Source organism: Bison bison, unplaced genomic scaffold, assembly GCF_000754665.1.
Source record: "Bison bison bison isolate TAMUID 2011002044 unplaced genomic scaffold, Bison_UMD1.0 scf7180017864491, whole genome shotgun sequence".
NCBI lineage: Eukaryota > Metazoa > Chordata > Mammalia > Artiodactyla > Bovidae > Bison > Bison bison.
Genome location: NW_011495050.1, coordinates 18,693,816 through 18,720,751, shown reverse-complemented (window position 1 = coordinate 18,720,751; position 26,936 = coordinate 18,693,816). Strand labels below are relative to the sequence as shown.

The 26,936-nt window shown below is 36.8% G+C and overlaps 1 protein-coding gene across 1 annotated transcript in view; it reads left to right on the top strand.

Moving 5' to 3' along the window:
* The window catches only part of DCAF13 (DDB1 and CUL4 associated factor 13), a 29,158-nt gene extending 3,081 nt beyond the window's left edge, over positions 1 to 26,077 (top strand). Inside the window, exons 3-11 of the mRNA XM_010863491.1 lie at positions 861 to 968; positions 4,983 to 5,072; positions 6,663 to 6,818; positions 10,440 to 10,517; positions 12,180 to 12,262; positions 16,722 to 16,886; positions 21,976 to 22,111; positions 23,385 to 23,548; positions 24,794 to 26,077. Coding sequence (XP_010861793.1) covers positions 861 to 968; positions 4,983 to 5,072; positions 6,663 to 6,818; positions 10,440 to 10,517; positions 12,180 to 12,262; positions 16,722 to 16,886; positions 21,976 to 22,111; positions 23,385 to 23,548; positions 24,794 to 24,881 — 1,068 coding nt within the window. The 3' untranslated portion in view covers positions 24,882 to 26,077. The remainder of the gene's footprint in view (positions 1 to 860; positions 969 to 4,982; positions 5,073 to 6,662; positions 6,819 to 10,439; positions 10,518 to 12,179; positions 12,263 to 16,721; positions 16,887 to 21,975; positions 22,112 to 23,384; positions 23,549 to 24,793) is intronic.
* Positions 26,078 to 26,936: the final 859 nt, after the last annotated feature.

The following is a 26,936-nucleotide window of genomic DNA, read 5'->3' as shown; positions in this document are numbered from 1 at the left end:
TATTCTTCCTTTAATTGTGAGTTACTGTGGGTTTTAATTGGTTTGATTTCATTTTGCTATGTCCTGTTTTCTTTTAATTCTCAAGACTAAATTTTCTTTGAATCAGTAACTTCAGTAGTTTCTTATCTAAACCTAAGAAATTAAAAATGTAGTCGCTTTCGGCTGTTTGACAGTAAGTAATAAGGCATGTTTACAATACAGATATTTAGCTGTGAGTTTTTTCACAGAGTATGTTATTAACAATTCAACACAATTATTTCCCACTCTGCCAAGGAAAGAAAAGCTTTAAAGCACTTTTACACTAGAATCAACAGAGTATTTAAGAGATTCAGTTTTCTGCTTGTTGATGTTCGTATCCATAGACATTGCTTTTTTTTTTCCAATGTGCCCAACAGACATTCTTCTGTGAAATTTAAAAAAAAAATTATTTTATTTATTTATTTATTCTATCTTTGGCTATACTGGGTCTTTGTTGCTGTGTGTGGGCTTTCTCTAGTTGCCACGGGTGGGGAAGGGGGCTACTGTTTGTTGTGGTGCTGGGGCTTCTTACTGCAGTGGCTCCTGTTGCAGAGGCTGTAGGGTGCACGGGCTTCTGTAGTTGCTCTGTGCCATGTGGGATCCTCCCTGACTAGGATTGAATCCGTGTCCTTTGCATTGGTAGGTAGAACCCCAACCATTGGACTACCAGGAAGGTTCAGCATTGCATTATTTTGATCTAGAGGATTTTGTTTTTAGCCATCTGGTAGAGTGATTTACAGCCTTTTCAGTGTTGAACTTATTTTTCTTGGAATGTAATACTTCTGTGCCTGAACATTTTTTATTTATACTTCACTGAAATTTCCTAGTGTGTTTTATTATAGGTTAAAATTTGGAACTTGACCAAACGAAAATGTATTCGTACGATACAAGCACATGAAGGTTTTGTACGAGGAATATGTACCCGCTTTTGTGGGACATCTTTTTTTACTGTAAGTATAATACAGTTAGGTCATTAACTCTTTTCAACATGTGTAGAACTAATCTAATTGAATATTTTCTGAGTTCATTTATGTGATCCAAGGCCCTTTCTGATTTTCACAATGCAAAATAACATTAAAACTCAGATAAGTTTTGGTTTTCTTTATGTAATCCAGCCTTTCCCATACTTTAAAATTTTTTATACCTAATTACATATTACATGTGTGTGTGCTAAGTCGTTTCAGTCATTTCTGACTGTTTGTGACCCAGTGGACTGTAGCCAGCCAGGTTCCTCTGTCCATGGAATTCTCCAGGCAGCAGTAGTAGAGTGGGTTGCCATTCCCTCCTCCAGGGGACCTTCCCGACCCAGGGATTGGACTCACGTCTCTTAGGTCTCCTGCATCGGCAGGCGGGCTCTTCACCACTAGTGTCACCTGGGAAGCCCAAATACATATTACTGAACTAATATCCTATAGAACAGTTAGAAGTGGGATTAAAGCAAGATGAGTCCTTTGTACTTCCTTTGTCGGTTAGCAATAAGTCATTGAAGGATTTTTGTGTATGATAAAATATACCTAAAATTTACCATTCTAGCCATTTTTAAGTGTACATTTCAGTGGCATTAAGTACATTCACATCATTGTAAATCCATCACCACTATCCATCTCCAGGACTGTTTCACCTTCCAAACTGATAGGTGTAACTGTTAAACACTGTAACTCCACATCTCTCACCCTTACCTCCTACCCTTGAGTAATTTACCTGGTAATTACTGTTGTGCTTTATGTCCCTGTATGTCCCTATGTGTCTGATAATTTCACTTAATATAATGTCCTTAAGGCTTATCCTTTTTGTACCATGTGTCAGAATTTCTTTCCTTTTTAAGACTAATGCTCCATTGTATGTATATACCACATTTTGTCTATTCACTCATCCATTAATGATGTTTTGGTTATTTCTACCTTTGGCCTTTGCAAATAATCTACTGTGGTGTGCAGATATTGAAAGTTCATTGAAAGCTTTTAATAGGAAAATGACGGAGTCTGAGTTGAGCTTTGAGAGGATTAATTTGACAGCTGTGAGTGATCAGTTTGGAGGCAGTTTTAATAGTCTGCATAAGCAATAATAGAGTCAACTCTGGAGAGTGAAAATAATTGAAAGTAGTTGTTAGGTTTAACAACATTTTTATTTTTAGAATTAGAAACTGTTTTATTGCAGTGTAGCTGGCACCATGTAAGTTGAAAGTGTACAGCACAGTGGTTATATGCATCCTGAAGTGATCACCACAGTGAGCTTCCTGAACATTCATCATCTCATATAGATACAAAACTAAAGAAATAGAGAAAAAGTTTTTTTCTTGTGATAGGAGCTCTTAGGATTTAGTCTCAACGGTTTTCCTATGTTACATACAATCATGTTAATTATATTTGTCACATTGTACATTACATCCCTAGCACTAGACGTCTGCACCTTTGACTGCCTTCTTCCAATACCCACTGCCCCAACCCCACACCTGTGGTAATCGCAAATACCATCTTTTCTTCTGTAAGTTTGTTTTGTTGTTTTAGAAGTATAATTGACCTACAATACTAGGTTGGTTCTTTGTGTACAACATAGTGATAATATTTCTGTGCATTTCACAGTGATCACCACAATAAGTCTAGTTGCAATATGTCACCATACATAGATATCCGTAGTTTTTGACTATATACTCCACTCTGTACACATACTTTGCAGCTAGAAGTTCATACCTTCTAATCTCCCTCACTTCTCTCATCTCCCCACTACTCTCTCTGCTGGAAACCACCTATTTGTTCTCTATATTGACAATTCTGTTTGTATTTTGTAATGTTTATTCATTTGTTTTTTAGAGTCCACATGTAAGTGAAATCATACAGTGTTTATCTTTTTCTGACTTAGTTCACTTAGCGTTATACCCTCTAGGTCCATCAGTGTTCTTTCAAATGGTAAGATTTCATTCTTTTTTTTTAAGGCTGAGTAATATTCCATTATGTTTATAGAACACATTTTTTTTATCCATTCATTTGTTGTTAAGCACTTAGGTTGCTTCCCTATCTTGGCTATTGTTACTAATGCTGCAGTGAGTATAGGGGTGCACATATCTTTATATCTTTTCTAATTAGTGCTTTTGTTTTCTTCCAATTAATACATAGGAGTTGAATTGCTGGATCATATGGTAGTTCTATTTTTAATGTTTTGAGGAACCTCCATACTGTTTTCCATGGTGTCTCTACCAGTTTACATCCACCAGCAGTGCACAAAGGTTCCCTATCTCCACATCCTCACCAACACTTGTTACTTGTTGGCTTTGATAATGATAGCTTACCGTGAATAATGTCAGATTCGTGATCTCCGAAGAAGATTTAGCTTCAGGACCAGGGACCAGGCTTGATCACTCAAGCCTTGATCACTCAAGCCTTGATCACTTTGTATAGCAGAGTTTTACTAAAGTGAAAAAGGGACAGAGAAAGCTTCTGACACGGACACAGAAGGGGGCCAGAGAGCACCCTCGCTCACTAGTCTATGCAAGGCCTTATATGCTTTTACCAGACCCCCTCCCACAACATACATCTTAAATTAACAAGATTAGAACTAATAGAAAGATGTTACCAGACCCACTCCCATAGATTTCAAGATGACAGGATTAGTCAGAAGATTCTTAAGAAGGAGAAACATATCCTGGAGCAAGATATATTGTTATATTGACTAAGACAAAGCAATGTAGGAAAAAAACATTTGTCCTTTTCTCCTTCTTGAGATCCCCAGACCCCTTTCTCCTCCTAAAGGACTCTGGACTCCTTCCTTCTCCTTGGGGACCCTGTACTTCTTATCAACCTACCTGGGAATTGACTCTCTCAATAATAACCATTCTCTATTCTGACAGGTATAAGGTGATACCTCATTGTGGTTTTGATTTGCATTTCCCTGATGAGCAGTAATGTTGGGCATCTTTTCATGTACCTATTTGGCATCTATGTATCATTGAAAAAAATGTTTATTCAGAGCCTCTGCCTATTTTTTGAGTTTTTTTGATGTCAAGTTGTATGAGTTCTTTGTATACTTGGATATTAATCCGTTATTGTATATATTGTTTGCAGATATCTTGTTTTTTTACTTTGTTGATAGTTTTTTTATGCTGTGCAAAGGCTTTTTAGTTTGATGGAATCCCGTTTGTTTTCCTTGCTTGAGGAAACATATTCAAAAAAATTTAGTAAAATCGATGTTTACGTGACATCTTGAACATATCTGCCATGTCCCAAAGTCTGAATTACCGAAGTTTGTTTCCTTAGCTTTCATTTGGGCTAAGGTGCCAGCAGTTCTGCCCACCATTTCTTTCACCATCTCTGTAATCGTCAGGGCCAGTGAAAAGGCAAGCAATGCCTATACTAACATTATGAAAATAATATTATCCTAATGGACTCCTGAAAAATTCTCAGGATCCTTCAGAAGTCTACATTTTACAGTTTGAAAACCTCTGCCTTAATATTGATAGTTTCTAGAGTTTTGAGTCATACAAAGAAAGACGTTTCTCGTGCCAAGATTATAAAAATGCCTTGTCTCTAGTATCTTTATGGATTTTGTTGCATGTTTTACATTTAAAGTTATCTGGAATTATATTTTTTTATCAGGTGTCACATTGGTTCATACTTTTTAAATGACTAACCTGATCTCACAATACCATTTTACTGTAATTCATTTTTCTTCCTAATTTGAAATGTCATCCTTATTACAACATGCAGCTTTTACCATCTGTATGATGTAATATTATTTCTACCCTTAACTCTTGTTTTGCTCTATTCATTGTATTTTATTTTCAATTTTATGCGTTTTATATGTTTATCACAAATCTTTAACAAGGTGGGACATAAATGAATCAATAAATACTTTACTGGAAGAATGTGGTATATGTTATTTTTTAAACTAAAGATGTTTATAATTTGATGTATGTGTTGGCAAGCTTACCGTTTATAACTGTTCTTCATTATCATTGTAAATATTTCTAGGTTGGTGATGACAAAACTGTGAAGCAATGGAAAATGGACGGACCAAGCTGTGGAGAGGAGGAGGAGCCATTGCATACAATATTAGGAAAGGTACAAAAATAAATTGACCCATACTTGGGCTACTAACATTCTTCTCTTTTACCTACAATTATTTCATAGTTTCAATTTCATAAAAAGGTGTAAGAAATCAGACAGTTTAGGCTGCAATACTTTACCTGTTTTAAGCAATAGTTAATGCAATCAAAGGGTCTTTGCAGTTAAAGAATTTGAACAGTTCTTTGGTGTTCGTTGCAATAGGGTTCTGTTTCTATTTTTAGTTAGAGGAGGCAGTGGAGCATTTCCTATAGCGAGAACATGGGGGGAAATCTATAAAATAAAAGGTCAGAAAAAAACAGTGCTTCAGCTTCTCATTTATATCATGGATCTTTCCCAGAGCTCAGCATTTACTTGAAAGTATTCTTTAGGAAATTAATAAATTTAATAGTGTGCTTTCTATATAAATCTTATTTACATTTCTTAACAGCATTCTGCAAATCACTTGATATAGTTTAGTTATAACTTTAAGTTATAGCTTAATAATTTGGATCATTTGCTCTACCTATGTTTTTTAATCCTTATGTTTTGATACTAAGGGAAATTCTAAAATTAGAATTAATCTTTAAATATTTCATCTTAAAAATTTTTTTGTCATTTTAGTATTTAGTGTATATTTAGATTCTGCTCTTTAGGCTTCAAGAAGTTCTAAATTTTTTTTTTTTTTTTAATGAGAGGTTTGGCCCATGATCAGGACTTTGCTGAATTCTAATGGTCGATCTAAATGTTCTTGAGGGATGTGGAGGTGGTATATTAGTGTGAAATGGAAATAGTTTGCAGATGGTAAAAAATTAGTAATTCCTGAAAAGAAAATTTGTTTCATTGTTGTAAAATGTCCGTTCGCTAGGAGTTCCAAAGATTTTTGAAATATTTAGTGTTACCCCTTCGCTGTGGTACTGGGGGTTAATTCTTACTGTGCAGAAGTTTGTAGAGACTTGAATAGAAATAATTCTAAATCTGCAGATGCTGATAAGAGTTCTTAAAAGCTTAAAGTATTGGCTAAATAGTGGCCTTTAATTTGCTTTCCAAACATTTTTTACTGTCTAGTACAAAGGTAGACTTTAATCTGACCCTGAATAGATGAGTCACATATTTTAAGTAAATAATACCAAATTTATGAGATTTTATTGCTTTTAACAACCTTAGCATCCACACTTGCTAATTTTGTTTCTCTCTCCAAATTTTGATACGGTTGTTTGTATCTGTGTTTCTTTCCTGGGACTCAGTATTTTATATGTTAAATGTGGAATTAAGTTTTTTAGAAATTACCTTTTGTGTTTCATTAGTTGATTCCAAGATCCTTCAATACCCAGTAAGATTTAAAAATTACTTCAGTGCTATGTGTTCAAACTTAATTAAATACATCCCATGTTAACATTTTTCTTTATTCCCAGAATGTATGATAAGGAACATCACTTCTTATGGTAGAATTTTCTCCTTTAAGTAAAGGCTTTAAAGAAATTTCTTAGTGAACAGGGATTTTCTTAAGCACATGAGAGTGTAGAGAAATATATTTTAAGATATTATTCTGTAGAGTTGAAGTACCAATGAAAAGACTCATCTGTAACAACCTCTCTGCTTCTAAAGACAGTGTATACAGGAATTGATCATCACTGGAGAGAAGCTGTTTTTGCCACATGTGGACAGCAAGTAGACATTTGGGATGAACAAAGAACCAGTCCTATATGTTCAATGACTTGGGGATTTGACAGTATAAGCAGTGTTAAATTTAACCCAATTGAGGTAATGCTCCTTTTTGAAATATGTTCTGCTTATTGTTTCTTTATTATCATATAATTTCAACTCTATTCAGGAAGAACTTGAATATGTGATCCAAGAATTTTCTGAATTTTAGTGGTGTTCTCCCATTTGGTCTGAGTTCCACTTTCTTTGGTCAGGTCTCGACATGCTTGACCACAGTTTAGCCCCGGACACTGGTGTTCAGCATTGTGAGAGGCGTGTGGTCGTGGGGGTAGAACTCAAGCACACACGGTCCTAAGAAACTTTCAGTTTTATTTGTACCCTCAGCACTCATGTTCCACAAAGTGAAAGTCGCTCAGTCATGTCCGACTCTTTGCCACCCCATGACTATACATGACTATATACAGTCAACAGAATTCTCCAGGCCAGAATACTGGAGTAGGTAGCCTTGCCCTTCTCCAGGGGATCTTCCCAACCCAGGAATCGAACCCAGGTCTCCCGCATTGAAGGCGGATTTTTTACCAGCTGAACCACACGGGAAGCCCCATGTTCCGCAGATTACCTTTAAAAAAAAAAGTTAATTCTTCTTAACTCTGTTGGAGGTCAGAAGAAGAAGTGTTGAGCATTGTTTTCTTTAATTATTTGTACATTACAAGGACATCAGTGCTTCCAAATAATATGCGTGGTTATTTTTCTACTACATGATAATTCGTTATAATTCTATTTTTCTTCGCTCAGAAGACTAAATTGTGATTCCTAATTCTTTCCAGATCTAAGGGAAGAGTTAGAGGTTAGCCTACTTATTGTTTATTTAGGTCCAAACTTGGTAACGGAGGCTGCCCTGAAGGCTAAGCCAGCTCCTGGACTCCAGGCCTTTCCCTGAGCTTTTTCTGAATGCATAGTAACTGATAAACTCAGTGTCCAGAAGACTCAGTCGACATGCCTTTTCCTGAAGGAAGAAAAGGAAATCACTGTGTATGAGCTGGTTTTAGAAGTTATCAGGAGATTATCTTGTTAGGTGGTCGCAGAGGAAATTCTCATCTGCAAGTTTTGCATTTAAGAGACTCTAATTGACAAAAGGAAGAATAAAAGGTTGAGTCAAAGTAGCAGGGTATAAGGCTTCCTTGGTGGCTCAGTGGTAAAGAGTCCACCTGCCAGTGCAGGAGACATGGGTTCAATCCCTGATCCAGGAAGATCCCACATGCCAGAAAGTAACTATTGAGTCTGTGCTCTAGAGGCTGGGAGCCTCAACTACTGAAGCCCATGCGCCCTAGAGCCTGTGCTCACAACAAGAGAAGCCGCCGCAATGAAGAGCCCCTGCTCACCACAACTAGAGAAAACCCTGCAGAACAAAGAAGACCCAGCGCAGCCAAAAATAAACAAATGAAATTATAAAAATAAAAGTATTTTTAAAAAAGAGTGAGATGCTGTAGTATGATGTGAACTTGGCTTTGAAGTCCTGCTGAGAAATCAGTCAAAGGATACCCCTTCCTTCAGCCCACACTGGTGTAAACACTTCTGGGAGAAGCTGCAGGGTTAGAGCAGGGGTTAGCAAGATATAGTCTGTGAGGCCACTGCCTGTTCCTTGTTTTTATTTTTAAGTTTTTTCTAGAACACAGCTGTGCCCTTTAGCTCATGTATTGTTTGTAACTGAGTGTGCACTACAAAGTAGAGTTTAATAAACTGCAGAAACCATATGGCCCCACAAAGCCTAAACTATGTCCTCTATCACCCTTTACAGAAAAAGTTTGCCGATCGCTGGGACAGAATATCTGTCTGTTTTGTCTGTATCTTCCTCACGCCACCCTCCATCTCCCTTCCCTCAGTTGCCCTTGATTGGCGAAGTGAGCCTTGTAGACCAGGCCACAGTGCCACTGGGCAGAAGCAGACTACAAACACAGGTGACCTGTGAGAAAATTTAATGTCTTACCTTGCTGCAGACCTAGGCTCGAACTATATTTCCTGCCAGTACGCCTTTGTGTTGACCTTTCACAAGTCATAATTTTTCTCTGTATTTGTCTATTTTTAAAATGAGATTAATTATGTCTTCCAGTGTACTTCTTAGGTTTGTTGCAAGTGTCAAATGTGATAATATATGTGAATATTTTTAAAAGGTGCTACCCAAGTTTAAGATGGTGCTGTTATGCTGTTAAAAAAAAAACAAAAACGGAACAGATACTGATTTCTTCCCTAATGGGTAAAGGAGATCTTTTGTTTCTCTGTTTTGGTGAACACCTGTGTCAGTAGAGCTGATGGCCAATCCTAAAATCATAATTAATGATTAGTGATGACCTAGCAACCATGTTTCTCAAATTAGCATGTATAAAAACTCTTATTTGTTCAGCTAGGTGTGTATGTGTGTTTTATTAACCATATGACCTTGACTTGGTGGTAAAAGCAAATGGTGTGGATGTCTCTTACCCTGACCCTTTATTAAACTTAATGGGGAGGGCATGTTGCTGTGAACAAATGGAGTGTATTTGTCTCCTCTAATCATCACTAATTAATTTTCTGTAAAAATATTGAAGCTGAGGGTTCTGATAAAGCCAAAAGTTTATTCTGAGAATTGCTGCATTTTACAGCATTAAAATCAGCTTTTCTTCTTGGTAGAATTTTTTGCTTTGCTCAAATTCAGGTCTTTACTTTTTGAAAACAGTACCTGGTCAGACCTTAGAGTGAAATAATGAGAAACTAAGAAAGGTTGAGAGGAGTCATTCAGTAGGGGAAAAGCTCAGAGGAAGCAGTTTAAAAAGAGTATACACAAATGTGGCTATATAGCAGTGTAGTAAGTAACTCTTCTGGTTCCTCTTATGCTTGCAGTGGGAATAATATAAGCAGAAGACAGGAATTAGATCAGGAACGATGGGTGAGGAGGAACGGTGCTACAAGGGGTGGGATTTGGGATTCCATTGGAAGGTGGAGAGCTTATTTTCACTTAATACCAAGAATCATGTAACCACTTGACACATTTATAATTGACTTACAAATAAATATATGAAACATCTTGAAACCACAGTTGGACAAAGGACAGGCCTAGTTTTTACAGAGTTAATAACCATGAGGAAATGTCTAATTGTTAATAAAGCAATAATTTATACAGTTGACCCTCCAAATCCATGGGTTCTGCATCTGTGGTTACAGAAGGCATTTTTATATGATACTTAATATTGCCGCCCAGTGTAGTAAAATTAATATATTTCCACATTGCAATGCTTACTGCTGTAACTCTGGAAAAACCGTTACCTCTAAATAGCATAAGCTATAAAATTATTCATACTTTTTGATTAGGGTGATGCCACTACTAAAATCTTACCCTTAGGAAAAGAAGATCTAAATGTATTCAAATGTTTACTGAAGTGTTATTTATAATATGGAAGAACAGGAAACAGGTCTAAGTGAAGAAGCGGTAAGTAAAATATATTGTTATAAAATAGAATGCAGAATACCTACATCTCAGACATCTAAAATACAGACATGGGGATTTAATCATGAAGATCTTTGGCTTTGGTTGCCAAGATTATGAGTGATTTGTTGTACCCTCTTACAATGGACTTTAGTGTTACAACTTTGTATCTTAAAGGTAATTAAATCATTTGTTCAGGAATGGACATGGTTTGCTGCCAAACCTGGCTTTTAACTGATAATTGTTACACTTATTTTTAGACATTTCTCTTGGGAAGTTGTGCTTCTGACAGGAATATAGTACTATATGATATGAGACAAGCTACTCCTCTGAAAAAGGTGAGTTTCAATTTGTCTTTTACTTTATATAGCTGTTAATGCATCCTTTTGTGAATCGAGTGACTGAAAATACAGAGCAAATGTTTTTTCAGAATTAAAAAAAAATTCTTTTTAATAGAGATGTTCTTAGAACCCAAGTGGTCATAATGGCATTCCCTCAGTTCCCTGTTGCTTTTTAGAGACCGGTCAATTTCCATGAGTTACTCTCTTCCAGTCTTCCGTTTGCCATACTGCCAGAATATTGTAGACATCTAGTTTGTACTCAATGAATTGAAAGTTCTTCAGTATTGCATCCTATTAGTCAGGCCCTGTGATTATCATAGTGACACACATGGTATTTTATTCCAGAAAGTTTTATAACTAATTCACATAATCACCTTTATTTGTTTAGTTACACACCAGTGGGTACCAGTTTGACGTTTTATTTAGACAGGCACTATCCTGTTCAAGGTGTCAGATTTCCCAGCAGTTCTGAAGCAGTCATTCCAGGACTTAGATATCAGAGTTAATGAAACCTTAAGCTGATTATAAAGAGGGAGGGAATACTATTAGTAAAGAGACGAGTGCCATTATAAGTAAACGAGTATACAGTTGATTGCAAGTGCTGGAATTGAGAGAGTACCAGAAGAGCTATGCCTTGTTAATGGACTTCAGGTCTGTTATCATAGACATCTCTGTGCCATACCTAACAGAGATGCTTTTAATATTTTTGTTGTTATCAAATCATTTTTATAACATGTACTAAATTCAGAAATATTAGAAGTAGAATATATTGATTGACATTTGAGCTAAATAAGTAGAATAATCTTTCCAAATTTCACTCACCCATGTCATATGGTGGGAATAACATGCATGAACTTTGGTGTTAAGACTTTAAGCAGGTAACTTAATCTGTGTTTCTTCTGTGAAATGGTGATATTAATAACTGCCTCACAGCCCAGTGGTAAGAATAAAACATTAAGCATTTAGCAGAATGTTACCATGGAAGTGCTAGTTTTTCGTTTATTTGGTTTTTGTCTTTTTTATTGGGGTATAGTTGCTTTACAATGTTGTGATGGTTTCTGCTATACAAGTGAATCAGCTGAGTGTATACATACATCCCCTCCGTCTTGGACCTCCGTCCGAATTCCTTTCATCCCACCCACCCAGGTCATCACAGAGCACCAAGCTGAGCTCCCTGCTCTGTGCAGCAGGCGTTCCTACTAGCTGTCTGTCTTACACATGGTAGTGTGTGTACGTCAGTCTCCATCTCCTACTTGATTCCACCCCTGCACCAAAGGACCAGTTTAATAAATAGCAGTTTCTGCCACTTTCAACCCTACCTTCTCAGTTGTTAATAATATATTGTACTTTACTACTTTGGGGTTGAACTTTTCTTACATATGTCTCATTTTCCCAACTACACTATAAGCTTTTTGAGGTCAAGGGACCATTTATTAAGCATTTTTATATTTTTCAATATTTAGCACTGCCTGTGTGTTCAGGAAACTAATTATTGATTTTCTTTTCCTATTGCACTGAGCCAAATTCTGTGCAAATGATAGGTGTTTACTGAAGTATTTGCTTAAATCAGTGAAAAATGAAGAAAAGGAAATGAAGTAGGAATTTATTCATTTTAGAGGGACTTAATTTCATAGTAATGGGTTAGTGTATGTTTCTCAGGTCATCTTAGATATGAGAACAAATACAATTTGCTGGAACCCTATGGAAGCATTCATTTTTACTGCAGCAAACGAGGATTACAAGTAAGTTTCCCTTTTCTTATAACTTAATTTCTATCAGAAGTGACTCAACTGTATATGTCTTATTAATGAAATATATTTTCCTAGGTAGTATTCTTTCATACACATTAGAAAATTACCATTTGTTTTGCTTAAAATTAAAAAAAAAAAGATTTCCCAAAATAGAGAAGTGCTTCTTAAAAAGTATTCTTAGTTTTCAAAATGATATGGATCAGGGACAATAAAACTTTGATCTATGGACTCAGTGCTGTCTGCTACCTGTCTCTGTAAAGTTTTATTGCAGTATAGTCACATTTATTTATTTTTCACTTTTTAAACTTTTTATTTTGTATTGGCGCATAGCTGATTGACAGTGTTGTGATAGTTTCAGGTGAGCAGCAAAGGGACTCAGCCATACATCTTGATGCATCCATTCTCCCCCAAGCTCCCCTCCCATCCAGGCTGCCACATAACAGTGAGCAGACTTCCATATGCTGTACATTAGTACATTTCTCTTTTTCTGACTCACGTCACTCAGTATGACAATCTCTAGGTCCCCCGTAGACACATTTATTTATGTACGGAATATGGCTGCTTTTGTGCTATAATGCCTGAGTGCAGTAGTTGGAACAGAGCCCGTATGACCCACAAAGCCAAAAATGTTGATTATTCGGCCCTTTACAGAAAAAGTTGGCTAATCCCTGACATTAACCATATATCAGTAAATAATGACTGAATCATACATGTTTTAAGAACCTAAAAATGTCTGCCTGCAAAATGTGGAGGCAGGTGGTGGTTACTCATGTTGTCATGCTACCCGCCACCACTGTTACTTCAGTAAGACGAAAGGAAAACCTGAAGTTTCAGTCTTTACCTTAATATTTACAGATATGTTTATTTGTGACTCTTTGTAAAGGAGTAACTTAGCAGCCTTATGTTCTTGACCTGGATGGAATTTTGTGATTTCTTATATACTGCTTTAAAACTTGCTGAAGCATTTGACATTAGCTCACTTTATCTTTTCAATATCCCTATAAGGTGAATGGAGAAGGCAATGGCACCCCACTCCAGTACTCTTGCCTGGAAAATCCCATGGGCCAAGGAGCCTGGTAGGCTGCAGTCCATGGGGTCGCAAAGAGTCAGACACGACTGAGCAACTTCACTTTCACTTTTCACTTTCGTGCATTGGAGAAGGAAATGGCAACCCACTCCAGTGTTCTTGCCTGGAGAATCCCAGGGACGGCAGAGCCTGGTGGGCTGCCGTCTATGGGGTCGCACAGAGTCAGACACAACTGAAGCGACTTAGCAGCAGCAGCAGCAGCATAAGGTGAATAAGACATGTATGTTATCCCCTTATAGATGAGGGTATTGATGCAGGGAGTTTAATCTCCTAATGAGGAAAGAATATCTTATTCATATTTTTTTATCCAAGCATTTATTGTAGTGCTGTGTACATGATGGATTCTTAATACGTGTTTTTTTGCAGAAGGTGGAAATTTGTCATTGGATTGAACTTTAGATCTTCTGTATTTAAATTCTTTGTTCTTTCCACTACTGTTAGTTAAGAAAGCATAAATTAGCTCAGAAATAGGATTTATTACATGATGCTTTAGTGGTATTAAACTAAAAGCATCAATTATGACTTTTCTGTACTAAAACGAAGCTCTCATCAACTCAAACCACTTAATTGAAGTTCTTTTAGCCTTTATTAGTATTTGAAATTAAATGCCCTTGTTCCAGTTAAAAGCAATAAAAAAAAGTCCTGCTGACCAATCTTACTAACATTTCTAAAGTTTGCTGTAATTAGTTATTTGGGGAAAATAATCTTTTTTTCAGAGTATCTTTAGAATTTCTCAATTTTTGCCTTGGAAATAATTATATATGGAAGCTGAAACAAAGAGTACATCACTTGTAAGAAGTGACTGTTAGAGTACCGTAATTGCTCTTACTTGAATGTGATTTTGCTGTGTAAAATATCTTTTAACATTTTATTTCTTTTATTGCCCTTTAAATAATCCTGTTGTGATTTAGAAATCCAAGTTCAAGTGTAGACCCAACCAGTAACTATTGTAAGAATTTAGACAAGTCATGTAAACTAGTCTATACCATAATTTCATCAGGTAATAGGGTTGAACTGTGTTATTCCTGAAGAATACTGTGACTTGAAACTTTATTTACAAAAACATTTTGCATCTAGATGGGTTGATTTGCTTGGAATTCTAGTAAGTTCTTAAAACAATTTACTAAAAAAGAAAAGAAAAGAAAAAAAACACAAAAATTTGCTAAAAACAAGCCTGGTTGAAAACCACTGCTCTAGATAGGGAATATACAGCAGTTGTCAGCTCAGAAATTTAACTTCAGTGATCAGTATGACCTTGATTGACAATCCTGTGTTATGTTTGAAGATCATAAAAGAAAGCAATGACTCATCTCTTGATGAGAATTTCATGGTTATTTGAAAATTGTTACCTTTAGCATCCATGACTTTTTCTAATAATGGTATTAGAAAATAATCTTTATGAAGTTTTTTTTTGAATTTTTGTTTTTAAGTAATCTTCAGTTCAGTTCAGTTCAGTCCAGTTGCTCAGTCGTGTCCGACTGTTTGTGACCCCATGAATTGTAGCATGCCAGGCCTCCCTGTCCATCACCATCTCCCGGAGTTCACTCAAACTCACGTCCATCAAGTCGGTGATGCCATCCAGCCATCTCATCCTCTGTCGTCCCCTTCTCCTCCTGCCCCCAATTCCTCCCAGCATCAGAGTCTTTTCCGATGAGTCAACTCTTCGAAAGAGGTGGCCAAAGTACTGCAGTTTCAGCCTTAGCATCATTCCTTCCAAAGAACACCCAGGGCTGATCTCCTTCAGAATGGACTGGTTGGATCTCCTTACAGTCCAAGGGACTCTCAAGAGTCTTCTCCAACACCACAGTTCAAAAGCATCAATTCTTTGGCACTCAGCTTTCTTCACAGTCCAACTCTCACATCCATACATGACCACTGGAAAGGCTTACTGAAAAGTTACAAAAAAGGTACCTGTAAGACAATTTCCCCAAATGTTAATATCTTAGGTCACCATAGTCCAGTTAGCAAAACCAAGAAATTAACATTGGTACAATATTGTAAACTGTAGACTTTATTCCATCACCTGTCTTTCCACTAGTGTTCTTTTACTGTTGTAGGATCCTACGTTGTATTTGCATTTGATTACCATGTCTGCTCACTGACTTTCTCAGTCTTCCCTTTTCTGTTATGACCTTAGTACTTTTGAGAAGGACTTCCTTGTCAGTTATATTGTAGACTGCCTTTAACTTGGGTTAACTGGTGTTTTCTCATTATTTCATTGAGATTATGCATCTTTGGCAAGAATACCACAAAATTGATATCCCCTCCTTGGTGCATCAAACCAGGAATACATAACGTTGGTACATCTTATTACTAGTAATGTTGACCTTCATCACTTAGTTAAGGTGGTGTCTACCAGCTTTCCCTACTAAAGTTACTATTTTCTTCTGTAATTAATACATATCTGTGAGGAGATAGTTTAAAATTTTGTGGATATCTTGTTTCTCCTTAAACTTTTCCCCTTGCTAATATTTGCATCTGTAAGTATTTTGATGTTAGGAACTTGGTTACAGTAATTCTGTATTACTACTCTCCATCATTTATGTTGGTTCATTTTAAGCACTGTTCTTCTAGCTGTCAATTAAAAAATTTTAAACCTCGAAAATCACGAAGTCATTGTTCTTGCCAATTGTGCATGAAGTATAGTTTTCTAATTTTAGTACACCCTTTGAAAAGCTGTGCTTGCTCTCATGTATCACTGATAGAGTATAAATTAGTGTGATTTCATTGGAAGTGATTTATCAACTCAGAAACCTTAAAAATGCTTATGCCTTTGAACTTAATAATTCTAATTGTAGGAATCTGTCCCATTAAATATCAAAAGTTAAAATAAAACATGGGAAACTTTACCAACAAATAGATTTAAATATAAATTTAAACAGATTATTAATTATTTTAACTCATTTACATATGAAAACATTAAAATATGTTCAGATATTAATAAATGCTCATAATATGCTACATGAAATATCAATATAGAGCTTTATACAGTAATATCTTAATTGTATTAAGAGGCATATAATTAAATAGCATGGTTAAAAGAAACATTTACACCGTGCTGATTTTCTCTGGGTAGTGAAATTAAATGCAAGTTTTGTACTCTTCATGGTCTTGGTGTTTGCACATTTTCTACAATGAGATTTCTGTTTGTAAGGATTAAAGTGTGTAAGTATATAATCTTAAGGAATAATAAAACTGTTGATATTTTTCCCTATCCCTTATCTGCCATGTGAAGAATTGAGCTATGTATTTAGATGTGCTTTATTTATTAGCTAGCCCTCTTAAGTTCAGTAATGTCTCTTAATACTGCATGTGCATTTTTTAATAGAAACTTGTATCAAATAATTAAAAACTGTTTTACAGCTTGTATACTTTCGATATGCGAGCCCTGGACACTCCTGTAATGGTGCATATGGATCATGTATCTGCGGTGCTTGATGTGGATTACTCTCCCACTGGGAGAGAGTTTGTGTCAGCTAGTTTTGATAAATCTATTCGAATCTTCCCTGTGGACAAAAGTAGAAGCAGGTATGTTACTACCAGTAAACATTTGTTTCTGTTTGACTTTTTTTCCCTGCCTAGATCATCATGTATCTTTTTCTAAAGGTTATTTGGTGGACAGAGAAGCCAGTGGACTCCAGTACATGGGGTCGCAAAGAGTCTGACATGACTGAGTGACTTAACACACGCTGGTTTTGTGTATATGATGGGACTCACACTCAGGTGTTGTGATGTGGGCTGCCACCTTCTGCATCTGTGAGCAAAAACATTGGCCTACAGGGCAGATTCTTCATTGAACAGGATAGTCAGTTCAGTTCAGTCGCTCAGTCGTGTCCAACTCTTAGCGACCCCATGAATTGCAGCATGCCAGGCCTCCCTGTCCATCACCAACTCCCGGAGTTTACTCAAACTCATGTCCATTGAGTCAGTGATGCCATCCAGCCATCTCATCCTCTCGTCCCCTTCTCCTCCTGCCTTCAGTCCCTCCCAGCATCAGAGTCTTTTTAGCTTTATATAATTTATTGATGTGAAATCTTTGCCTTAGGGCAAAACCTTTTTGAGTGTTTTATACTAATTTTTTAAAATAAAGGCTTTTTTTTTTTAGGGGAATTTTAGGTTTACAACAAAATTGAGAGGAAAGTAGAGTTCCCATATATTCCCAGCTCCTACACATGCAGAGCCTGTTCATTATCAGCATTCCACATAGGGTGGTACTTTTGTTACCTCACCAAAATGTAGGATGAACCTACACTGACCCATCGTAATCACCCCAAATCCATAGTTTACCTTCGGATCACACATTCTCTGGGTTTGGATAAATGTATAATGACATATATCCATCATGATAATATGCAGAGTATTTTCACTGCCATGAGATAGAGTAAACTTGAAAAAAGATTTTAATTTGATAAGGAAGAACTTAAAGTTTCCCCTAATACAGTTTAAGAGCAGTTAATAATACCTTATATTTGTTGTTTTGTGCTTATTTAAATTCAACTCTCATACACTAAGGCAAAAATGAAAAAGAGAAAAATTACGGTTTAAATGGTCAGGACAGGTATCCCTCCATCCTCATCTAGTAGACACATGCTCTGGAATGACCAGGAGACGGGAGATCGAAATACTCAGCTGTCCTGTGCTGTGTGTGTGTCATTGTTTGTGTACAGTGAATGTAACTAGTGTTTAAGGTGTTTTGTGTCGTACAGCTTGGCCCTCTGCTACACACATTACTGAGTGTAGTGTATACACTTGTACCGCCGTGTTATATTATTTCACATGTTACTGTATTGAGGTAGTTTATAGTAAACTGGCATTTAAAGGTTTTCAGGAATACTTTTTGACTGCATTTGAGTTTTTGCCAACTTTAAAAATTAACTCCTGTAAGATACAGCCCCTTATATTAGTATGCTGTGATTTACAGAGCATTTTATGCATATTCAAGGCAAATCCAAGTAAACTAGAAGATATCTTCCCATAAAAATGATAAAGGATTATGGTGGTGTCACTCACTCTTGAAGATACAACCACCTCCATTTTGATTCAGTAAAAGTAGGAACATTAGAATTTAAAAAGAACATATATTCTCTCTAAAATACTATACATATATACACATATGTCATGTCATGATATGTGATATATACATGTCGTATATACACATATGTCATGTCCATCTATTTTGCGACCCCATGGACTGTAGCCCGCCAGGCTTTTCTGTCCGTGGAATTTCCCATGCAAGAATACTGGAGTGGGTTGCCATTTCCTTCTCCGGGGGATCTTCCCAACCCAGGAATCAAACCCACATCTCCTGCGTCTCTTGCATTACAGGTGAACTCTACTGCTGAGCCACTAGGGAGGCAAGTTTGGGAGAGCAACCACCCAACATACGCAAGACGTGTGATATACATTTATATGTATACTTGCTTGGATGACCTTGTCTTGATTCAGTGTTGGAGAAAATGCACATGGTGAAAGATAACAGAATGATTGGAAGCCATAGAAAAGGAAAGGAGAAAACTAAGCAGAATCAGGGAAAAGAAAGACCAGAGAATCTGTATGCTGAGGCTGGAAGGTGATGATCCGTGCTAGAGAACGGTAGCGTGGAGCTGGTGAAACAGTTTCCCCAGCTTGATAAAGTCTTTATGGGACCCTTCCTTCACTTAAAGCTAGAGAAAGAGCATTCAGTTTGGTGTTATAACTATAACAGGGTGGATAAATTTCACCATTTAAGTGCAGTGATGAGAATTTTGATCATTACTCTTAATGATAACTAACCTAGCGTCTACAGTGTTGAAGGGGTCTGATCTTCCTGAGCAAGTGATGCTTGTTTTCACAGGCACATCCTCCTGACTCAGGACTCTTGCAGGTGCCTAGCCTGTATCTGCATCACCCTGAAAGTGACAGCCTCCTTAGAGTTTACACTGTAGGCACCTCATTTGCCTCACCCTTGTCCCAGCCTTGTGTTCACAACCAAAAGATCTTGCCCACAGAGCCTCTTCAGGGTCACACAGCTCCATACGTTTTTTGGTAATAGCCAATCTGCTTGTCTAACTCTTTGGTGTTTTTTCGTGTGATAGTTGTATCTTTCTCTTCTCTGACTTGAGGAAGCCATATTAATTCCTAAACTTTTTCATATCATCATGAATTGCTAGCAGATAGATAACTGTCGTCATCATCATCATGTGTATGATTAAAAAGGTATTTGAATCAAAAGTATACTGAGTGGGTGTTCTGGTGACTTTGATCCTGGACTCTGGGGTTGGTTCCTATGTGACTGTTGAAACTAACTTGATACTCTTGTCATGAATGGTAATTCATGATACTCTTGTTGGTAATGGTAATTGTTCAGTTAGGCCCAAGGCAAGGCTGATAGTTTCTATTCTTTTCACTTCTCTGGAAAAAAATCAAGAGATTGTGGCCCTCCATCATTTTTGACACCAGGACCTCCAGAGGTATTAAGTAGGACAGTTCTAACATGATGCATAAGCAGACATAAGGATCAAAGGAGGAGTACAGGAAATGGGAAGTTTAGGCACCCGTGATGCCAAGAGCCCCATCGCTGAGTTCAAACTGATTATTCTAAAACCAGCATGGGCAATTAAATGCAAGTCTAGTTAAAAGCTCAGATTATTCCAAAATTGTATGAAGTGAGTTCTTATATCCCATTTCTAGGAATTGTCTCCTGATGGTTTTTGAAGATTTTGTAATCACAATTTAATACGTGTTACTTCCTGTTGGGTTTAGTTATAAACCATATAAACAGTACTCTCTCTGACCATTACTGTCATCTGCTGGAAAGCTGCTTCTGGTTTGTTTCCATGGTCTGCTCTAGTTTCCTATCATTACAAAAACATCAAATAATACAGGCAGTGCTTTGAATGATCTGTATTTTTTAAAATATTTTCCTTTCAAAGAACTTAAAGTCACTGAAATATATTTTTAAAGTAAATTTTCACCACAGCCAAAAAATAAAAATAAATCTTTTTTTAAAAAATAAATTTTGAGTAGGTTTTCAAAAACTACAGTTAAATCAATATTCGAAGGTAACTTCTATGGATTTTATTCAGTATTAGCAAACAAGTAAATTCAGTTGCATTCACATGGAACAGTTCTTTTAGCTTGACTATGTATGTAAAGAATTTAAGTTTTTAAATTATTTATCTCCACAAATAGCATAATTTATAATGAACTTTATGTATCTGTTCTATGTACAAGCATAAACATATCTAGATATTAAACTCTGTAGTTTACCATTAAGGAGGATTCTCAGTTGGCCAAGTAACTGTCCACTGGATTTGTCTGGTCTAATATCAGTACATGAACTGATGTAATATATGCAGGTTATTTTTAGTGGTTACCAAAGCCTAATTGAATTTCCTGATATTTAAATTCAGTATATTGCTATGGGGAAATGGGGATCTTAAATAGGTAGAGGTTGTAAGAATTGAGTCTTGTAGAAGCAGAGCATTGAGAGAACAAAAAGCAGTCTGTCTGATCCACTTTTTCTTTCAATAGTATGTTCGTTCTAACCATCCTCTCTTTTAGAATTGTGTCATATGGTTTATCTACATATTCATTCAAGAGCTCAAAATGTATCCGTTAGAAATAGCATAATAGACCACTTTTCTGAGTGTACTTCAGAAATGTCTTTACACAAAATCTATTGATTTCATCATCCTACGTGAGTTTTCTTTTACTGTGCAGAACTGGCTGAGTGTGTTTCCTTTGTAGTCTGCATTCTGAATCACTTAATCCAGATAAGGAAGTTTTACTTTTCCAGGAGTCTCATGTTTTAATTTTTTCTGACCTTGTCTTTTACTTGCTTTTTAATGCTTTGCTTAACACTTCCTAATATAGTATCTTCTGTGAATTCACTTAGCATGTTTCACACCTTTCCAGATAGGTATGATATTTGACATCTCCATTTACTAAATGATCCTTACCTCAACTCATCACTTCTGTAGCCCTCTCTTTCTTGTCACATATGTAAGTCATCCACTCTCACTTTAATTAATTACACTTTTTCAACAATTTGACCAAAACAGAAATCAGACATTAGGATCAGCATATCAGGATATGTTCTTTGAATGCCGTTGAATATTTTTTTCCCAGTGAAATGAAACCCAAAGAAGTGTGGTGGTTGATCTTATAGTTATTCCAGCTTCAGTGTATTTTATTTGTGTTATATGCCCACAGTTATTTTGTGATCTTTTCTGGATATCTAGTTTTGCTTGGTTTGTTTATACTTACTTTTCTTACTGGATTATAACTTCTCTGGGGGCAGGACTTTTTAATATGTTCCACAGCTCTTAGCATAGAATCTTAGCAGTATGGTTTAATAAAAATACATGTGCTGCTAAGTCACTTCAGTTGTGTCTGACTCTGTGCGACCCCATAGACGGCAGCCCACCAGGCTCCCCCGTCCCTGGGATTCTCCAGGCAAGAACACTGGAGTGGGTTGCCATTTCCTTCTCCAAAAAAATACATTTAAGTGTATTTTAATTTCTCTTTTATACTCTTTCAGGACTCAAAAAATGTTACCCTGATACTTGATAGGTAGTTGGTTAAAGAAAATCTGTACCAGATTCCTAAATGTTTTAACTTAGTTCCTCTTCTGTAGGGAAGTCTATCACACAAAGAGAATGCAGCATGTTATCTGTGTAAAATGGACTGCTGACAGCAAGTACATTATGTGTGGATCTGATGAAATGAACATTCGTCTATGGAAAGCTAATGCTTCTGAAAAGTTGGGTGTGGTAAGAGATCCTATTTTCTTTCATTATCACGCAACTTGTTTATAGTGTTATTGAATATCATTATATTATAAAGAGAATTTATTTCAAGTGCTTTAGTTGTGATGAAAGGAAACAGACAAGGGTGTATCGAGGTTTACGTTTTTCATGTCAAAGGCACCTTCAGAGTTCTTTGTTTTTGTTTTTGCTGTTGGCCACACTGCATGACTTGTGGGCTCTTAGTTCCCCGACCAGGGGTTGAACCTGGACCCCCTAGCAGTGCAAATGCTACATCCTAACACTGGACCACCAGAGAACTCCCCCAGAGGGCTTTGTTAATTCAAATGTTTGATCGCATTTGAGCCTTCTTGTTTCTTTGTATTTTCCTTGAGGTAGGGAGAGAAGATGTAGGGACTAGAGGCTTAGAACTTGGAATACGTATTCTGTCAAAGGAATAGTAATCAGGCAAATCAAAGGCTCCAAGCCTCTGGGGGGTATTAATATTTTAATATCAAAGACACAGTGAAACACTTAAAAAAATTAACAGCTTCAGACTTAAGAAAGATTTGATGAAAATATAACAAATATTACTGTTGACTAGCAACCTCTGGGTTGTGAGTTAAGGTTGATTTCTGTTCTTAATGTTTTTCTAAATGTCTCATGTTTTCTGTAAGAAATATACAGGGTGTTTATATCTGAAGCAAATAGTAAGTTTAATAAGGAAAGGTTAAGTGTGGTTTATTTTCTACTTAGCCCTGGAAGGAAAAGCAAGATACGAAAATAAGTAATTAAAGATAAATTTATTTTAGGTTTAATGATTATTAAAGTACTACACTATGCCTAGGTTTATCTTCATCATTAAATATTCCTCTAAATCATACCATCCTTAACAACTGTTAGACAAAGGCTGGTTATTATGTCATCACTTTTGTTTCTGTTTCAATAATTTTTACAGAAAAAATTTTTGAGTGATTCATCAAGTGCTTTTTCTGTGTTACGTGGACCAACTCAGAGGGCCACAGAACCTGACTCCCTAGGCGCTGCTTGTTTGCACTTGTGGCACCCATCTGTCAATACGTTGTAGGCGCCCTGACTAAAAGGACATAGCAGAGCTGGTATCAGTAACATAGCCTTATAATGGGTACAGTTTAATGTAACTGTACAGTTACGTTAGTAATTTTGGTTGCATGTCATAAATGTTGATAGTTTTTTGGGGAAACGTTTCTTCCTAACTCTGTTGTACTAAAGCAAAAAGAACACATCATTCGCGAAAACATCAAAATGTATTTTTTTTCAGCTTACATCACGAGAAAGAGCAGCCACAGATTATAACCAGAAGTTAAAGGAGAAATTTCAACATCATCCTCATATAAAACGTATCTCTCGTCACAGACATCTACCAAAATCTATCTACAGCCAGATTCAGGAACAGCGCATCATGAAAGAAGCTCGTCGACGAAAGTATGTTTTGGAGCATTTGTGTCTCTCTCAGTACTGTTTTCTAGCTGTCCCCTCACATCCCACCAAAACCAAACAAAAAATGTGCCCGTCAAAGGAATAGTTTATGTGCTGTTATACATCAGAGGTGGTTTTGAATACTCCTCTGGGCTTTTTCCTGATAAAAGGGGAAGCTATGATTATCTAACATGGTGAGAATTTTCATTACCTATCTTTGGGAATATGTTTAAAGGGCAAACAATGTCAAAAACATACATATCAAAATTAGAAAAGGCTCTACTCACACTAAAGAAACTATTGTAAATAGTGTAAAAAAATGATTTCCAACGTAGCTGGAATTGAGGTAATGTGTATTTTCTAGCTTAAAGACTGGCAAGAATATTTGTTAGATAAGAATTTATCAAAAAAAAAAAAGAATTTATCTAATATGCTTGCTTCATCATAGCATTTGGAATCTAGCATTTTGCCTCTGAAGAAAAAGTTTCCACCATCACCATCATTTCCCCTGTAGAATATTCTTCTCTGTGCAATCCTTGAATTCATGTAATGTATTATAGAAATTCTAAGAAAGAGTTGTTTTTTTTAGTTAGGCAATGTAAATTGTTATTTTGTTATGTTGGATAGATGTTGGAGTTGAGTCAGTTTTAAACATTTTAATAACTTGCAGCAGGTACTGTTGCCCGGAAAATCCCATGGACGGAGGAGCCTGGTAGGCTGCAGTCCATGGGGTCGCTAAGAGTCAGACACGACTGAGCGACTTCACTTTCACTTTCCATTTTCATGCATTGGAGAAGGAAATGGCAACCCACTCCAGTGTTTTTGCCTGGAGAATCCCAGGGACGGGGGAGCCTGGTGGGCTGCAGTCCATGGGGTCGCACAGAGTCAGACACAACTGAAGCGACTTAGCAGCAGCAGCAGGTTTTTAAACTTAGTAAAGGACACTGATGTAGTAAGAGAAGAAGCCAGTAAGTTAACAAAAGTTGATTTCTAAGTGAAAATTGCTCAGTCGTGTCTGACTGTTTGCGACCCCATGGACCATACAGTCCATGGAATTCTCCAGGCCAGAATTTTGGAGTGGGTAGCCATTCTGTTCTTCAGAGCTACTTCTTACCTACTCTGGTGAAAACTTTTTTTCTGTGGGTAGTTTTGTGGTGAAAGAAAATGCCATGTAATTTTTCTGAGAAAGTTTTCTTTGGTTAAAGTGACTTGTCATAAACTTAAAATTTGTGTATTTTGTTTAATTTCTAGGGAACTGAATCGTATCAAACATAGCAAGCCTGGATCTGTGCAGATGGTGTCAGAGAAGAAAAAGCACGTAGTGGCGGTTGTGAAATAACGTTTGCTGTTCTTCCCGAAGCTAACGTGTGATTGTTTGTTACATGTCGATTTGTGAACTGTATAGATAAAAGCGCTGCCCCTCTTATAACAGCCAATGTTTGGTGTTCTTACCAAGGCTAACGTGTGATTGATTGTTACATGTTGATTTGTGAACTCTATAATGCTGCCCCTCTTATAACAGCCAATGTTTTAGTTATATGTGTAAAGCTTAATTGTTGCACATTTTTGCTGTCTTGAAAACTTATCTTTAAAGGTGACCTGGTTGATAAGACTATCCAACATGTTATCCTTGATCTTCTTTCTTCATTGAAGAATATAGAATTTACAAACTTATTTTTTGCTGTTAGAAATTACAGATGTACTTTCACTTTGACCTGTTATTTTAGACACTCTACATTTGAATTTACATCTAAGACCAAACATCTCTTGTGTTACCTTTAATGTTACTTTGGATAATTATTGCAGTGATTCTTCCTAGGATTCCATATGACACATAGAAGAATTTTGTCTGAACTTGTCTCAGTTGAACTTATTTTCTGTGTTTTATTTACATTGGGCTTTTTGAGACTGTATAGATGATTAGCCTACATTTATATAACTTTTATAAATAATTAACTTACAAACAAGATTATAAAATATCCTTTTTCTCAGCATTATAACTTTGTTCCATTTCTGCTAAATCATCTATTTTTAATCTCAGTAATCATAAATAGCTCTGTGTGACATAGATTGGGTTTTTTTTTAAAACCCATCATCAGCTTAGTATTATAAATACATACAAAACTAATTTTTAGTAAATTATGTTTAAAAGAAATTAAAAATCCAAAGGAAAAAATATGTTAAGAATACTTGTAGTAAAAATATTTAAAATACAGAAGTGATGATAAATATCAAAATCTGGAAAGTGAGAGCAGGATTCAATCAGGGTGGGATACACGGGAGATTTTAACTCTTGATAAGGTTTCTTTCTTCAGCTGTGTGTACATTCTATTATTTTTTATGCTTTCTTCGTGTTTATATTTCATCATGTTTTTCTCAAAGCTGATAAAGACATCAACCATCTATCTTTTAATCCTTTGGAAGTATTGTAGGACTCAAAATGCTTGATTTATAAGGTGAACCAAGTTCTCTTGTACATCTTCCACTGCTGTTTGGGTGTGGTTTCAAAGAAAATATATTGATCCATAAACATGAGCTTCTGTGTCAATTTGAATCCATCAAGAAGCAGGTGCCTATGGAAGACATGTGAGAGATTTCCTGGAGGGGACTGTCTTTGAAGGATAAAGAGGAGAAGCGGGAAGAGGCAGGTAGAGACTTCCATCTGTACTGTAGGCTTGACCTCTGGGGCAGGAGAGCAGGAAGGCAGGAGGACCCTTCCCTGACGTGGAGCCTCAGACTACAAAGGTTGGACCAGGTTGTTGGGGTGTTCTTGAGCGCAAATTGCTTGTCAGACGAGTCCCACATTGTGTGAGACTGGTTCAGTGCTGCTGCCCTCTCTGGGCCCAGCCAGTGGCAGGGAGCAGCCCCAGGGGAGCCTGGCCATGCAGCAAATGCAGTGGTGAGTCCAGAGGGGTGGCAGCGAGGACTCCTCAGCTGGGACTCAGTTAGCTGTGCTTCCTGCAACCAGTTCTCTCAAAGGAATTGCAAACAACATTTCTGTAGCTGTACCTCTTGCACCACACAGACCCACTTCTTGCAGGATTGGGGAGCAACTCCATGACTTCCATGTACATAATGAGGAATTGAAGAGGATCATCAATGTTCCCTGTCACTGAAGGGCAATGACTGGTATTCACCTTGTCTTCCATCATCCATTTTAAATACTTCTCATCCACAGGTATTACTTTAGCAGATTTTGGTGACTTACCTAATCTTGTGACCCAAACCTTCATTCCCGAGGGGTCTAACCTTTGTTGATCGTACCCTTATCAGGCTGGGGTTGTTACACATATCTGTTTACAGTTGCAGTGGAGCAAGGGAATACCAGTAGGCACAAAATGGGTCACCTGTGTTCTGCACAAGTTCTCCCATTCCCCACCCCCACCACCTCCTG